Source organism: Platalea leucorodia, assembly GCF_965183815.1.
Source record: "Platalea leucorodia genome assembly, chromosome: 3".
NCBI lineage: Eukaryota > Metazoa > Chordata > Aves > Pelecaniformes > Threskiornithidae > Platalea > Platalea leucorodia.
Genome location: NC_138825.1, coordinates 122592918 through 122609858, shown reverse-complemented (window position 1 = coordinate 122609858; position 16941 = coordinate 122592918). Strand labels below are relative to the sequence as shown.

At 43.4% G+C, this 16941-nt stretch overlaps 1 protein-coding gene and 1 long non-coding RNA gene across 3 annotated transcripts in view; both read left to right on the top strand.

Annotated features, from left to right (window-relative positions):
- Positions 1-6023, top strand: part of CDC5L (cell division cycle 5 like) — a 36899-nt gene extending 30876 nt beyond the window's left edge. Inside the window, exons 15-17 of one of the 2 annotated variants that reach the window (XR_014227633.1) lie at positions 2806-3018; positions 4807-5066; positions 5732-6023. Coding sequence is in view for 1 of the 2 variants with exons in the window: in XM_082306585.1 (XP_082162711.1) it covers positions 2806-3018; positions 4807-4911 (318 nt within the window). In the remaining variant the exon portion in view is untranslated. Of the gene's footprint in view, positions 1-2805; positions 3019-4806; positions 5288-5731 lie in introns of those variants that run through there. The other variant, XM_082306585.1, reaches the window with a different exon arrangement.
- Positions 6024-7022: 999 nt separating this feature from the next.
- LOC309587951 lies at positions 7023-10278 on the top strand. The gene is made up of 3 exons (XR_014227634.1): positions 7023-7084; positions 8259-8427; positions 10060-10278. It is a non-coding gene; the product is annotated as an uncharacterized lncRNA (long non-coding RNA).
- The last annotated feature ends 6663 nt before the right edge of the window (positions 10279-16941 follow it).

The window sequence follows — 16941 nt, the reverse complement described above, 5'->3', positions numbered from 1 at the left end:
TATGCTTAAAGCACCTTGGGCATAGCTTAAGTCTACATTGCAAACAGAATCTGAAAAGCATAGCAGTCTGCATCTCTCTCCCCAGGAGCAAACTAGACAGCTCAGAAAGTCAAATTTCTCTTTCATTCGCCTATTAACAGTTTGCTCCCTTGACCATTCACTTTGTTTATCTCCACACCACCTACTAAAACTGTTTTAAATGAGTGAATAAATTGTTAAGGAGTTGGGCATTTTACAGAAACATGCAGCTCTATAATAGAGTGTACTTTAATAAAGTTGGATGGTTGAAAGGTTGATGAAAATGCATTTTGCAATAGCTCGGTGCATAAGACTGTGATGGCTGCACCAGTCCTAGTGTCTGGGGCTGTCTGGCTCACTGTAGTTACCACTGTAAAGGACAGATGAGACAGTAGTTCCTTCCCAATGGAGTTCAGTTTCATTGGTAAAAGATGGTATTGTGGGTAATTGGAGGATTCAAAGCAGTGAAAAGCTTCTGCTTTTTGGCTGATCAGTGGTAATTCCTTTGTAGGTAAGAACATTCACCAGCAGAGCTTTGATTTTTAAAGAAACGAGGCAAGGATAGGTGATTTAGCCACTGTGGTTCCAAGTTAGGCTTTTATATTTTAACAATTGAGAAACTTAAACATTTTTCTTCGTCTCCTGCACTAATATGTCTTTAACTGTAGCAAAAATCAAAATCCGAGAAGCCTGATGCCTTTTTTGTTGAGTTTGGCATCTTTCATACAAAGCTTTCTGAAAAAAGGGTGGTTTGTTTTTTTTTTTAAAGGAAGGAGCATTAAAAAAAAAAAGAACCAGGAGCCTTATGTCCATATTTAGAGATGTGAAATGCTACACCTCTCCACAGTTTTGCTCAGTGGTATAGTCCTGTGTTATTTGTTGGTTTGTGATTCGGTGTTAAAGATTTCTTTGATGCCATCTATCAGGCTTTAAAAATGCTGATAGCTATTTCATGCTTTTACTGCACATTTAATTTTGCCCCACTGGATACAGGTATAAAAATATGCAAAGGCTTCTGTTACCTTTGCTATTTATAAATGTTATATAAAACATTTACAACATGTGAACATGAATATGCTTGTTTATTTGTGTTGTGTCACAGTTGGCAGAATTTTGTATTTTGTATCACTTGTCTGTTTATGGATTATGTCTGGATTATGGTTTTGGAGGACTGACCTGGACAATTTTGGGGAAACTAAGACTTCTAAATCCAGGGCATACCAGGTAGTGCTTACCCAAGTGATAGAGCAAGGAGAGCTTCATGTCCAACATGCCAATTGCTCTGTGGTTTTGATACCACATTTTAATCACATCACTTTATCATATCTGTTGTATATGCTGTTGGATTGTAAATTGTGGGCGTTTGCTTCTGGCTTTTGCCGCTGGCCTTGTGCTATCTCAGTATTTGTCTGTTAGCTAGAGATAATCTTACCTTCTTGCTGTGAGATCTGTAAGGGAAAAGCCCTGGGGAAAAGCAGTGTTAGGCCTCCGGGGAGCTCCAGGTTTCTGCCATGGTGCAGGAGGGAATAATGTTGCAACATTATAGCAATGTAGTACAGCAGAATGGGAGATCTTACAGATAGGCGAGGTTTAATTTAAGACAAAACCAGTTTCACTTATTTGCAGTCTCATACTCACATGCTTACAAACACTAAGATGCATAATCATGGAATGGTTTGAGTTGGATGGGACCTTTAAAGATCATCTAGTCCAACCCCCCTGCCGTGGGCAGGGACACCTTCCACTAGTTCAGGTTGCTCAAAGCCCTGTCCAGCCTGACTTTGCACACTTAATCAACTAATCTGTCCAGCATTCAGCTACCGAGACATTTGAATCCAAGCAATCTTTCTGAGATGCTTTATGATGACACTAGGAATGAAGGGTCACCACCTGTGGAGTTCTCGTCATGGCACCTGGGTTCTTCTTGGGATGGTGACCATGTTTTCTTTTTTTTGGTTTGTTGTTTTTTTTGGTTTTTTGGGTTTTTTGGTTTTATTTGCCTTTCATACCTTGTAGAAGCAGACAGTAGGTGGTGTGTCCATCCTGTCCCACCTCTGTGAGTTACCAGGATTTAGGCTTAGTCCTTTGTCTCCTGATATGGCTGTCCTGAGGAAGCGCATGCAGATAGGTGGTAGGATTTGGTTACCGTTCTAATAGTCCTTCTGCTGTTCCTTGCAGTGCTTCCATGCCCCAACATTGCCATTCATTTGCCACTCAGACCAGTCTAAACGTTTTCATTATGGTTCTCTGCAACAGAGAGACAGATTCAGAGCTGCCTTAGCATTCCCAATTGCCTTTTTACTTTATGGAATACAATTTAGGTGAATCCTTTTGGGATAGGCAGAAGGATTGAAAGATGTGACTGGTTTTGCAGATTAAGAATATAATTTTGAAAAGGAGGAACATATATTTATTTAGTTTTCCTTTACTAAGGCAAAGACCATCTGTGTAAGTGGGATGTGACATAGCAAGCTATCATGCGACTTGGCTGCTTACTTAGCTCAGCAACTGCAACAATTCCTGTCTATAAAGCTGTACTCATGTAGTGTGTCATCACCCCTGTTTTGGCTAGTGGACATCACCCCTGGAATAATGTATTTACATTGTAAAGGTTTTAATCCAGAAATCTAGGTTGTTGTAAAATGTGCAGTATGATTTGTTAATAGAAATCAAAGAACTCGATCTACTCGATACAGCTCCGCAGATATATTTTTACTACTTTTTTTTTTTCTCTCTTGACTTTTGAGTTGTAGGTAAATAAAACAATTCTTGGGTTCCTTCTAACAGATAAACAGAGGTCACATGACAACTGAAGCAAAGAGGGCTGCCAAGATGGAGAAGAAGCTGAAGATCTTGCTTGGTGGTTATCAGTCTCGAGCAATGGGCCTCATCAAACAGTTGAATGATTTGTGGGACCAAATCGAACAGGCACATCTGGAGCTACGTACTTTTGAGGAACTGAAGAAACATGAGGATGCTGCGATCCCTCGGAGACTGGAGGTGAGATTCCTAAATGTAATACCTTAGGTCAAATACAGGCACTTTGTGGAAAAGATGTTTTTACAATGCATGGGCTCTGAGGTTCACAGCCTGAGGTTGTATCAAGTTTTTAATGGTCTTTTCAAATTATACGTTTGGCTATTACCAGACTCCTTTGCTGTTCACTTCAATATTAAAGATTCTGTGATACATATATTAGAAGCTGGGACTAATCTACTAGTGTGTTCTTTAACGTTGTTTTTATTTTATTTCCTTGTGTGGTTTATTTTATAAATCTTCTGCAATGCGTATCAGCAGAAGTTCCATATCTATCTTAATTTGGCTTGTTTTGGTTTTAATTACTGTTAGAACTTAGGGTAGATCTGAAACTTTTGTAAAGCCTCCTACTTCCTTAAAAGTCAGTGGACCAAATGGCAGCATATACTACAGGAGATTCTCCTTTCTTTTCACATGTTGATTGTATTACTCCCTGAAGCTAACGTTGTCAGACTTGCAGATGGTTGGACTTTCAGAAAGCCAGTACTGAAATGGGGTTATTGTACTGATTTAAACATGGCTCTCAGTTTCAGAAGCTGAGCAGTTGCTCCGTAGTTACAGTTTTGAGCCGTCGTCGTTACAGTTTTGAGCCGCCGTCAGAGTTCAGGCCATTTGCCTGCAGTCCTGTTGCTGGCTAACAACGTGTGCATGTGTGATCTGGACCATTGCTCCTGAATACCACCACCTGCCTTACTGGCCTCTAACTGGTTGGCATGGCTTTGAGGAGGAAGCTATCCTTTTCTCTTAAACAGCCTTAGCTTCAGCCCAGAACTAACAGAAACAGGTACACTGCGATACCTGAAAACAATGCCTCAAAGTCACTGTTCTCAGTTTAAGGATCTCCAGGGTATTCTTCTCCGCTTTATTCAGCTAACAAGGCAACCCTCAACCAAGACTCAGTCCTAGGCTTGAGCCAGTGCCAGTCTTGCTTTCCAAGAAACAAGTACTCACCCGAGCACAATTTTTTTGTAATTTTTTTTCTTCCAAAAGAGAAGGTTCCATTGAGTCTCAAATCTTCTCAACCACTTGCTATAAAAAAGACAAAATGTATCAGTTCTTAAAACTCATTTTGTGAAGATAGTTTAGAAATGCTGATAGATGTGTTTAGAAGCTCAGAAGTGATTAATTGATTTAGTGAAAGTTAACAGTAAAAGTGTATTAAATAGCTTGATAGCTACTAATAGCACCTGTTTTTGGTAAATGGCACTTTACTTAGGGCTAATCCTCAATACATTTACTGTCTCTTCTGATAAAAGAGTGAAGGGAGATCAAATGAACTAGCAGCTGGCAGTTTTAGGACGAGCAGTAGTTCTCCTTCATGCACTGTGTAGTTAGTGGAAGAAGGCCTGTGGAAGGCCTGGTGGCAGGATGCAGGGTTAATTAGGAAGGTTACCCAAAACCAGTTTTGAACAAACTCATGGAAGAAGAATCTATGGATAACTGTTAAATACAATGTGCTGCTTGTGGCAGGTTTCCAATTTGAATTCTCTCCTTTTGAAGCATTTGATATTAACTGCTGTCAAAAACAGGGTAAGATACCTGATGTTTGAAGTAAGATAACTGTGATTCTTGATACTCTACATCAACTGCTTTGTTTTACATTTATATTTCAAATAAGTAATTTTAGCAATGTCCTGTCTCAGTTCTGACCCCTTCTTCTGAAGGAACTAAAATATAACCTTTGGTAAAGATCTTCATGGGTGTGACTATTGGAAAAACTGACTGGTTGCTTTTATTATGTTTTCCTTACAGTGTCTGAAAGAAGATGTGCAGCGACAGCAGGAGAGAGAAAAGGAGCTCCAGCAGAGATTTGCTGACTTCATGCTGGATAAAGAGACTTTTCAAGCAAAGTATTAAAGCACAAAATTCCGTTCATCACTGATGTAACATTTTTAAAGTGTACAGTTACTTCTCCAGCAGCTTTTGCCATCAGTTGCAAAAAATCAAGTGTAGTCTGCTGTTTTCATCTTGTCAAGTTTTGTTCCTGTAATGGACTATTCCAAATGCTCTAGGTATGAATGGCTTTGGCCGGTATTAAAAATTGGATTGAGATGTCCAAAATTTTATTAAAAGAAAAAAAAAAATATCACTCTGGTATGATTTTAGCCATGTCTTCATTTGCTAGGGTTATCACATTAGTCCTAGTGTTTTATCAGTCTTAAGACCTGTAAGATACATGCCTGCAGAATAATGTCTTTTGAATAAACCTGGAATGTTAAAAAATGATTAAGAAATAAAATGCCTTTCTTTTAACTAAAATTGAATCCTTCCCTATCCCAGGCCTCTTCTGTGTTTCTGGTAAATTGTCTTTCTTCCCTTTCCCTGCTTCTGCTTTTATTTTCCAAGACTGTAATTTGGAATAGGAAGGACCTGTGCGGGATAATGTGGTCCATGTAATATCATGTTCCCGATTCTCCTCTGTGTATGCGACTAAACACTCCCATTTTTATCACGATGTTCAAATGGTCATACTGACAGTAAGCGTAACTTCACCATCCTGAAACAGGGTAGGTTTAAGTTTTATAAAAGCACTCAGCATAGCCTAACGGTTCCCGTAGATTTCAGCAGAAAATGTACCCTTAAATGTTCTAAGTATTAATGCTTTTAAAATCATCCGTGCATGGTGCATGTTCCCTCCATCTGGTTGATGAACCTTCTTCTGCTGACTTTCATACAGTGGGCTGAAGGACTTGGGTCACATCACAGTTCTACCTTGGCCCGGACCTTGTGGAAGATGGTTGCGGAGGCTATGTCCATATCTCTTACGCATCACAAGCACAGGAACTCAGTTGCTTGTTCAGTTTTTAGAATTGTCCTTTGCTCTGTGCTGCCTCTGATCAGCTGGTGTCTACAAAGCACCTCCAGGTCATGGTTTGTGAATTCATGTAGTAGTTCCTGTTGCTCCTTGAGAGTTGGTTTCTCGGCATGCTTCGTTGCCCAGAGCAGCTGTGGAGTGGGGTGGAGAAAAGCTCCCTGTTTACTCCTCCTATCCTCTCACCACATCTCAGCAGGTTTTCATTTTCTCACTGCTTTGACTGTTCTTCTGAAGGGTAAGGATGGGATTATTGAAAGGGCTGAATGCATTATTTCCTATTCATTGAGGTACTTTCCTAAATCTCACCCAAAATCTTTCTCTGAGTACTGTTTAGTCAGACCACACTTGAGCTAGACATTACTGTTTAAAATTTTGTCAGCTATTCCCAATGCTTTCAATGCACACATTTGCCAGAGTCAGGCATCTCATTAGAGGACTGCTTTCATGTTTTTGTTTTTGTGGAGGCGTTCATCGCTTCTTCAGGGATCCATTTTATTTCCAGCTCTTACGCTTTGGGTCTTTTGAGCAATTGTTTGTGGAAATGCATAAGGAAAAAGGCAAAACTGTATTGTTAACAGCACAGAATTCAGCAATTAAATACATCCAGTTGCATGCATCATGCAATTTTGCTTGTACATATTTGAATTTAAATGAGGACTTCACTGTTTGCAATTTTACCGTGTTACAGAACGTCACTTTGTTTAGGCCTTGGGGACGCTGGATTACTGGGGGACGCTGTCAGGGTTGTGGTTGTGTAGCTGTTTAAATGCTGTCAAATGGTAATCAGATTTTTTAAAGGCAACCTGTCTGATTTCTGCTGATCGCTGGCGGGAGTAGGTACACAGCCAGCCTTGGAATATCTTTCCCTTTACTCACGAGGACATCATTCATCTGAAGTATTAATGCAATTATAGACTACATACTTCTAGAAATGTGTTAAATATTTAACTAAACCAGAGCACATCTGGAAAGAAGTATTAAGCATTAATCTTTTAGCATATGGGGTATTTTAGCTTAGATGGTTATACCCAAAAGGAAAAATCATATAAATGCATATCATGACAGTTTTTGTGGTTGTGTGGTAGCTAGAGATATTAACAGAAAACCCTTGTAGGTTTACCAATACCACAACTACAATTATTTCCTTTCTTTTTAGGGCTGCAGCAGAGCCTCTTTGATGTTTCCTGTATTTTTGACAGCTTTGGAGCTAGACAGGTATTCAAACACTCTGCTTTAGCAAATATTTTTAATGGCAAATTCAGAAGGACTCATAAATTGCAAAAGACACTGTTCTTTCTTGAAATGCATACAATTAACCAATTGTTAATTGTAGCAGATATGTATTTGTGACATGGAACGCAGCAGATACGAGGTTATTTTATTTGAAAGGTACCTGCAGGTTTGTTCAGTGTTTTCTCCAGTTCAGTTTGTTTAGACTGCTTAAGCAAGGTCACTGTTTTCCCTCTCTCTAGTTAAGAGTTCTTGTCCTGAAGTTTCTGCCTATCTCAATAATGAAACAAAACTAATGAAACAGAATTTCTTGCCTTACTTAAAGCTCAGTTGTACCCTGCTTTGGCTTTTTACCTGCCCCGAGCTGCCAGGAAATCCTGCTGTGAGCCAAGGGGAGACCCTTTTTGTTCAGAAGGTGAACCTCAAGGCCCGGTGGTGCTTCTCGAGCTCAAAAAGAGTGCTGGAGAAGGCCTGGTGTCAGGTACTGCTGAGGGTCCTAAACGAGCCCTGGTGTAACCGGGACTCTAGCGACCAGAGGACAGAAAGTGCCCACTCTAAGGCAGCCAGTCTTAGATCTGCTGAAATCACCCCGAAAACTTCACACTGGATGCTCTTTGCATGTGTCTGTTGGATCCAGAGGGTTGTGAATGGAGCAGCAGAGCCTGGCTAGGACATCCCGAGATCAAGGAATTCAGGTGTAGTAGCTTAAACTGGAGCGCTTAGGAGCTACGTTCAACCAAATTTGGATGCTGGTAGATGTCAATGCTTCCAACAGCAGGTGGTGATGGAGCTTGGGCTTTCTAGATCTCTTTCTTGGGCTTAGGCCCAGTTTATGTCCCAAACAATGCTCCCTGAATCTCTTTCTAAAATGCTTTGTAATTGAATACACATGTTTGGTGGACACAAGAGTGACCAGCACACCTTGACACCAAATTCTTATTTCAAACTTCTGAAGTCAGCCACTAATTTGGTCTTTGATTCCAAGAACAATAGTAAGTATAACCACAAACAGAGCAAATTAGTTAACAGTTTACTGCACTGGGTAAACCATAACCTGACTGAGTGACAGAGGTGGGACGGGGGTTGTGTTGTGTGTGCTAACAATTATTTTGAAAATTATTTAACATTCTCCCTGAGCAATTCCTTCATTTCCCTTTAGCATGCCAAGATATATCTGCAAGTCCTTAAAGAATTTCAGCTGATGATTTTCCTCCCTTCCTGGAATCAGACTTGGCATTTACATATTGGATCAATCCCGTAGCTGGACCCTGCTTCAAAGTCCGTGGAGTTGATAAGACTGTCATTTTCTTCAATTGAGTTGGATTCAGGTACCTGGGAAAGCTATCAGGACAGCAGCGTTAAGTTGTAACAGCTGAGTGTCTCATCCATACCCAACAGATAACAAAAATCAAGCATGAGCTAAAGTTAAGGGGGAGACTTTTCTAAGGCACAGGAGGTTCCCTGTGAGAAAGCCAACAGAGCTGGAGCCAGCTCTTCAAAACATGGCAAATCTCCAGAGAAATAAGCACTGTTTTAACGTTGTAATTAGTCACTCCAGCCAGCAATGGCCACGATGCACTGTAGTTCTCTGGCTTCCTTAAGCAGAGACTTACAGTGCCAACAGAAGGAGCATCTTGTCCTTGCCCATTGCTGCTTGTTCTGCTTTTGCACCCTTGTTTGCTGGTGCAAGCATTGGGGCAGCCACATTTGGTTTAAAATGTGTTAATCCAGCTCGGTTGTCCAATCCCCGGTACAGATGTGAGTTGGGCCAACTTTCAAGGTAGGAAATGCAAGTGAACTTGATGATCTTAAAGGTCTTTTCCAACCTAAACGATTCTATGATTCTATGAAGATAGAAGTGGGGCGGAATTGCCTCTGTCAGAGGCTGTCCCACTTCATTGTCTGCTTAAAGCAACTGTGAAACATGGTCCGCAGTGCTCCAAGGCAAGTAGCTAACATGAGGCAACTACCCATAACTAGGCCCTCAAACCGACTCAACTAGTTTTGGGCCCCTCACTCCAAGAAGGACATGGAGGTGCTGGAGTGTGTCCAAAGAAGGGCAATGAAGCTGGTGAAGGGTCTGGAGCACAAGTCTTATGAGGAGCAGCTGAGGGAGCTGGGGGTGTTCAGCCTGGAGAAGAGGAGGCTGAGGGGAGACCTTATGGCTCTCTACAACTGCCTGAAAGGAGGTTGTAGCGAGGTGGGGGTCGGTCTCTTCTCCCAAGTAACAAGAGATAGGACGAGAGGAAACGGCCTCAAGCTGCGCCAGGGGAGGTTTAGGTTGGATATTAGGAAAAACTTCTTCACCAAAAGGGCAGTCAGGCACTGGAACAGGCTTCCCAGGGAAGTGGTTGAGTCCCCATCCCTGGAGGTATTGAAAAGACGGGTAGATGTGGTGCTGAGGGACATGGTTTAGTGGTGGGCTTGGCAGTGCTGGGTTAACGGTTGGACTCGATGATCTTAAGGGTCTTTTCCAACCTAAATGATTCTATGATTCTGTGGTTCTAACTGGATCTGAGCCCCTGATGATAAACGCTGGAGATTCGTTGCTTCTTGCAAACATGGCCTGAACATAGATTTCTAAATAAAATGCATCAAAACCCATGTCTGAACTTTTTGTTTTGGCTGCAAACTAGCTAGCAGTATCTTAAACTAGTGTGTGAACTTTGGCTTGCCTTCGATATCCCAGGACAGTGATGTTGCTGGAGAAGATGACATTATTGTGGTCTGGACTTAATCTGCCTCACATTCATCTTGGGAATCCAGCTTGCAGTTATCTTCTATACTGTGGGTTCAAAGCAACACCTGTCTTCCAAGCAGGATTTAAAAGTGAAGTATCAAATAACTTTTCCCCCATTTTCTTAGTTGAGTGAAATGCATGTTGAAAAATAGCCAGATACTCATCTAAAAGCAAAGTGTCCTTATAACTGATTCCAGACTTGTACTTTCTGCCTTTCCAGGACTCCAGCTCGTACCTTTGCTTATGAATAACAGAATACCTGGTTCTGCTGGTCTTGAAGACTTGCACTCACATTAACGCACATGGGAGCGAGATCAGACCCTGATTCAGAAAAGGACTTAAAAGACGTGCTTAACATAGACGTAAGCCAATCCATCCCTATATCTCCACTAAATACAATTGTCCCACCGCTTTAAAAGTTCAGCGTGGCCTTTAAGTGCTTTGTTGAATCAGGGCCTTAATGACTTGGAAGCAAAGGGGAGTAGCAGTGGATAAAGAGGAGCTTCATTTTTTGCTTGTATACAGGCACTGCCATTAGGTAAGTGTCTCCTCTCCCCTCCAGCTAGACGATGGCTCAGTATTCTTGTGATGTATTTAAATGAGGTGGCTTTCACCAATTCCTGCTGCCTCAGGCCTAACTGTGATCCACGCAGTAGGTGAAAAGGTAAAGAAGTGGGTACAAGCAGTGTTTTACAGCATCACTTCTGCTGCTGATATGATTACTCATAGTGGGTTTGATTGCCAGTTGTTGGGGGGTGTTTTCTGGGTTTTCTTTGTCATTTATTAAGAGATGCCTTAGTGTCAGGCTTAGAAAAATCTCGTTTTCAAGTAAAAGTCAAAGGTTTTTCACATATCAGATTAGACAGGGTCTGTCTCATTAGATCACTTTCAGGTTTCCAAGTTACAACCGTGGTTCGGATGTATTTGGATTCCTTAAAGATTCCTCAAAGGAAATGTAAGTACCTCTTTTAAGATCATTTATGTACATTGAAAGCATTTACGAATTGTGACGCGGGGAAACACAGACTATTTATTATTTATTCAGTTCATATATCAGATCTTTTGCCAAGTACATGCTACAGGTAAATGCCTCATAGGATCAGACAAACATGTGTATTAGGTTGCCCTCTTCTCCTCCCACTCCCTCCCCTCTCCCAAAAAAGAAATGTGGCGTCTATTTTGTACAATTATCATGCCAGTAGCATTTTAAAGCGTGTTATGCAGCTTAGGTGAGATTGTGGCCCCAGTGAAAGCAATGGGAGATTTGGCTTCAACTTCAATGAAGCTGAGATTTCCTTTCCTCTCCTCTCCTGTCTGTATTTGATGAGCTTTTCTGTCAGGAGAAGAAAGAGATCCTCTTTTGAAAAATAGTCATAGATGCTTAATAAAGCTGAACGAGCCAGCCAGGATTATGTTTTTAGCTCTATGGCCAGCAAAATCTATTCCAGAATGAATTCTGATTAAAAGGACTGAATCCACTGGTTGAACCTCAGACACAAAGGCACCCCCGGAGTAATTCAACGGTATGATTTTTTCTTTCAAAACTAATTATTGTACTGATCTTTATAATATCTGGCCCTTGTGTAAAGCATTGATTTCAAAGCTGTCTCTCTCTTATCCATTAATGTTCATGAATTATCTTAGGGTTTGGGCAGGACCATCACTGTAGCTGGACCTTAACAAAAGAGTGAGTTTACTGGCCACATTAATTAATCTGCATGGCAGACCATAAAATTACTATAAATAGAAGTTAAATTATTCCATAGATTGTTTCCCCCTACTTCTCTTTCTTAATTTGAACTCAACCAAATTAATCTCTAGCACAGAACAGGCTTGTCCCTCCTTGGTCTGTGCTGCTACCAAAGCACTTTCAAGGGTTTGGGAAGAGGTCGGGTCTTTCATTAGACCATAGAGGTGGAGAACACGGATACTCATGAAGCCCTGAACTCTGAAACTAGAATCACACCTCCCTTTTCCAGCTGGTTTATTCAAAGATATTCTCCCTTCAAACCATGCTGCTTCTACGTCCTTAGCTCATCCTGGCTACAACAGTGACCCCAAAGATTTTAATGCCCTTTTTTCCTGGTGCTTTAGTTGAAAAGAGGCAATGCTGGTCTTCTTGCTTTAAGTTTAGAGGAAAACAAGACAAAACCTAGGAGCAGTAAGGTGAAAGAGGAGAGAGTTCCTTAAATACTAAGGTCTCCCAGCTCTCAGACATCGATGGATCCCACGTGCTTCAGAAATCACTCTCTTGACCTGGAGTGAAGGAGCTCTGAGCACAGAACCTACCCAACCATCATCAAACTACTTATTTTTCATCACTGTTGATGAGCTAAACATGGCTCAAATACCCTGACTGCACCATCGCCTGGTGACTTGGGAAACGGGAGAGGTGGGTTGACAGGTCTCAGCTCTGTGGGCTAAATCCCAAAGCTATTGCTTTGTGGTGCACCTTCACATGTCTAAACCCAGCCTTGGGCTTTCTCGTGTTACAGAAACCTGCCTCATTACCATGTAATAGCTGCATCGTTTTTCTTTTGGTCGTGTGCACCTCTGACCAGCATCCTAACAGGACTCACTTTGGAGCCTTGGCCAAGCTGAGTTCTGCAGGGTCACCAACCTGCATAGCAGTTAATGAAGAGACCCAGATCACTGGGAGAGCAGAAGGAAAGCCTCACCATCCCTAGCTGTGTCAGGGCTGAAGCACTCCCTCAGGGAGCCAGAGCAAAGATCTTGAAGATGTAACCTGGAGCAGAGCACAAACCTTGTTTTTCTCCAGGCCAGGAAAACCCCAACCCTGCACCTCTCAGAGCCTCTCTCCATCACCCCCATGGGGGGTTTTCACCCCATGTATTAAATGGACGGTCATTGCTGTAGAGGGCCCCAGCCAGTTTCTGTCCCTGTGCTAGCAGATGTTTAGTCACACAAGTGTGTCATTTCTGTATGACAAAGGGCCTTTCTGGAGGAGATGCCAAACCTTCAGCATTGTCAGGAATTTGAAGGTCTGGACCTTTGGGGACACTTTTGCCAGTCCCAGGGATTGGCAATCCAGCATCGCTCTGTTGCCTGGAAAGCATCCAAATTGCAGTGAAGGCAGAATTTTTTGGCTCTGGCCTTCTGCCTGGTCTCTAGATAGGAAGGTGGGAGTAGCTGGCCATCCTCTACCTCATGAAAGGATTGCACAGAGAGGAAAGGAGGCTCAAGAATTGTATTTTATGTATTTCATGTTTGCTATAGCACAGCCTGTGGATTTTATTCTGTCATTCTTAATAATGGCAATGCTACCAAAGTCCAGGCAAAAAAAAGTCCTTGAACCTACTATCAACATAAAATATGCCACCTAATTCTAAATCACATTAAACTGGGGGTGAACTTAATTGTGGGGGCGAGGATAGAGTAGTGAATCCAATTTCCTAGCAGGTCCTATAATGTATTGTTAGCAGCAAAACAACCCCTCCCGCACTGTATTTAACTTCCTTTTATTGCAAATGCCTTTTGGTTAACAGCAAGGATCTGTTTTAATTTTACAGTTACCCAGTGACCACAGGACGCAGATTGTGCATCACCAGAGAATGCACAAACGTCTGTCTGCCTTCCCTTGTTCCAGCAGTAATGAGTGATCGCAGGAGCACAGCCAAGCCGATGCGGCCACGCAAGGGGCGGTTGTGACAGTAATTGAAGAAACTGCCGAATCAGCCAGAAGAACACGGGTTCGCAGCAAAAGCTTGAGCCAGGCAGACACATGTCTTGGAACACCAAGCAAAAGATAACAAAAATAATGAGAAAGACTTGGCCAGGAGAGGTCAAGAGATGCCAGTTGGTTGGGAGGCACCTACCTACCTGCTAGGAAGTCCTCTTCAGCAGGACAGCAGGTTGCCAACCCTTTGGTGTTGTAAGGGACAGATTTTTCCTAAAGGACTTCCTTGCCTTTGGGTGCAGAGATACTGAGTGGTACCTCCAAAAGTCTTGAAGCATAAATGCTGTGCTGAACTTCAAACTGGGGGCTGGGCTATACCGTACCTGGCCCTTCTGGGGACACTTTGGCTTGTGCATATCATGGTGGTGTTTAGACTAGAAAGAAGCATCTGGCCTAGGCCAGTTCTGGGCATGTTTGTGACAAAGAAATGAGGGGGCCTAAGGACTGCAGAGAGCTTTTTGGGCCGAGCTAGCTAAATTCTCTGCAAGTCCCACTTGCAAGCACTTAGGTCTTCCTCTTGGTATCACCCAATGTACTTGGCCTATTTCTGGTGTCTTCAGGAACACAAATCCAGCACCTCTGTCCCATTGGTTTCAAGGAGAAGCAGACACTCAACCTGTCTGAACACTGCTGAGAAGAGCCCTTGGCACAAAAAGAAAGTTGCCGTAGGAACTGGCTGAAATGGTTCACGGGAATTTTGACATTTCAGGCAGAGAAATTCTACCTGCAGTGGCCGGAGTATCCAAGGCTGGTTGACCAAAGCCAGAGAGAGCGCTTTAAGGAGGCTTGAACAGCTTCCTTGGGAGTTTGATGGTATTTGACATCCAACCAGACCGAGTCAGTAACAGGTTGAGACGGTAACCAAATGGGGAAAAAGCACATGCCACAGAGAGAGCTGCCTGGGCACAGCACATACAAGATCCTTTTTTGCCAAATTTACTTCAAGAAGGGGAGATTCCCCAAGCAGCCATTAGACCCTTCTTGCATTAACGGATGACACCAGATTGCTACGACCCACCTTGCTGAAATCTTCCTTTAGCTCTTGTAGCCCTGCACGTCGATTTAGCTTGTCAGAAGGGTCCTGTGCCTATTGCTGGCAGTGTCCAAAGGCAACCTCCAAACCCGGGCTCGGGTAACTGGTTCTGAAGACAGTCAGCAGTAAGGATCAGCCTTTCTCCACCCGTCCCGTTGGTTTAGGGAGCAGAAGCCCGAGAACAGCTGCACAGCGGCTGAGAGCCTGTCACAGCCCACAGCTGGAAGCAGTTTTCTTGCAGAGGCTGAGCACAGCTTCCAAGCCCCAGGGTGGAAGGAGGATACTGCAGGGAAGCGGGGCAAGGCAGAGGAAGGGAGGGAGACAAGGAGCTGTAATGAAGTGCACACATGCGTATGTGTGAAGGAATGACCTGACACACAAGACGTGTGCCAGCAAAATTAAAAAAAAAAAAAAAAAAAAAAAAAGTGCGTCCTGATGCTTTTCTGCTCATGTCACACGTGCAGGGCTGACCTCAAATGCCTTCTGTCTGGCATCACCACACTCCCAGAGACAACGGGACTCAGGTGACGTATTTGGTCTTTGGCCATCTTTGGCTCAAGCTCCTCAGCAGAGCACTTGGCCCCATAAAAACCAAGAGGAGGGACAGTCGGAGCTGGAAGAGACTCATCCCCATAGCTCTCTGCTGAGGAGCAGTGCCTGGAGCAGGAGCTGCCCAATTTTGTGCTGTAGTAACAAGGCACTCAGCTCTTCCCCCCCCGTCCCCAGATCAGGCAGACAGTAGCACTGCAAGGAAGAGGTTAGGAGGCTCTGGTCAGGTTTGTCTTTGTTTATTATATCCAGTCACAGTTAAATGAAAAATATCTGAGCAGTCCTTGGACCTGGGTGTAGAGTCCAGAGCTGCTTACTGCTTGCTGCCTGCCCCACTGAGGTTACTGGGTCCTCCTTCCAGTGCATGGCCACATCTGTGCCAGGAAAATAAACCATGCCTATCCCTGTCCCTAAGGTAGGGCATGGCCATACCTTATTAAATTCATTCTCCCAGAATGATAACTGTGTTAAAAATTGGCCCTGGCCCCTGCTAACACCTGAGGAAAGCTTGGGAATCGATGGTGCAAAGGGAGCATCCTACCAACCGCACAATATGGAGCCCCAGGTCCAGGCTGCTGGTGACACATGGCCCTGTGCTGCGTCTGTAACTGCTTAATGGAAAGTAGGCAAGGAAGAGCTGCTCTCTTACCCCAAAAAGTGACAAGGTGATGGCAGCCTTTTTTGTGGCTGAGCATCCTACCCCATGGGTTGCAGAGCCGCATTACACATTCCACTACCATCATTTCCAGCATGTACAGACCCAAACCCATCCTCCCTGGGCTGGCTCGTGCCTCCCCTGTGAGGGAACAGCAATAAATGGTCCTTGACCGTCTCAGCAGATGCTGGCACAGCCACAGCATAGTGCTATCAGGTAGGGTAGCATGATTAATTCATGACAGACTCATCTCTCTTAAAAGACGGTCTTTTACCATGGTGAAACAGCTACAATTGTTGAAGCAGAGCACTGTGAATTATTTTTCTGACATGGTTTAAGGCTTTAGATGGTTTCAAGCATATCTAGATCACATTTTAAAATGTTCCTTTTTTCTGCCAATGTTATCAGCTTATTTGCTTAGTGCCCACTTTACCGGAGAGCTGGCTGATTTCTTCCCCTCTGCACTCAAATCTTCGTTCATAAAATAATCCAAGATTTGGAGCTGATTAAGCAGGTTCCCTCTCTCCTGCAGGAGGCAGGAGGGGAGATGAGGCTCACTTGTGCTACCAGTGCTGGTTTTTGGTGAGGCCACCATTTGCCAAGGAGCTTCTTGGGGCTAAGCTGCAGGATCACCGTTGTGTCCTCCCTCCTTCTGTATCAGCGTACGGAGCCTGTGGCAGGGCGATGCAGACCCATCAGCTCGTATTTCTGCGGTGTTTCGGTGGGTAGCATCACTGCTGGATTTGAAGCTCTAAGACTGCATGAAAGATGGTGACAATGCTCCCTGGGAGACTACGGTGATCTCTTGCCCATGCAAAGATGACCTATAGACATGAAAATGCTTCAGAGGTGAAGTCCGTCTCCTTGTCCATGCTAGTAATAATACAAGGGCAGGAAACCTCAGAAACACTAAGGTTATACCAGCAAATGGGCCAGAATACTGTTATTCATGTTCCCTACATGGAAGGACAAGTCCCACATGGTGGGATGAAACCCAACCCTCCAAAGCTCACTCGAAGACTCCACATAGCGCCTAAGCATGTGGTCAGGGCCCCATGACAACATGCTAATAAATGCCAAGCACATGCTGATGGACTCTGCTTGAGCAAAACTACAGGTTTTCCTCTAATTTCTGAGTCCTGACGTGTTTTAAGGTTATGTCTCTGCC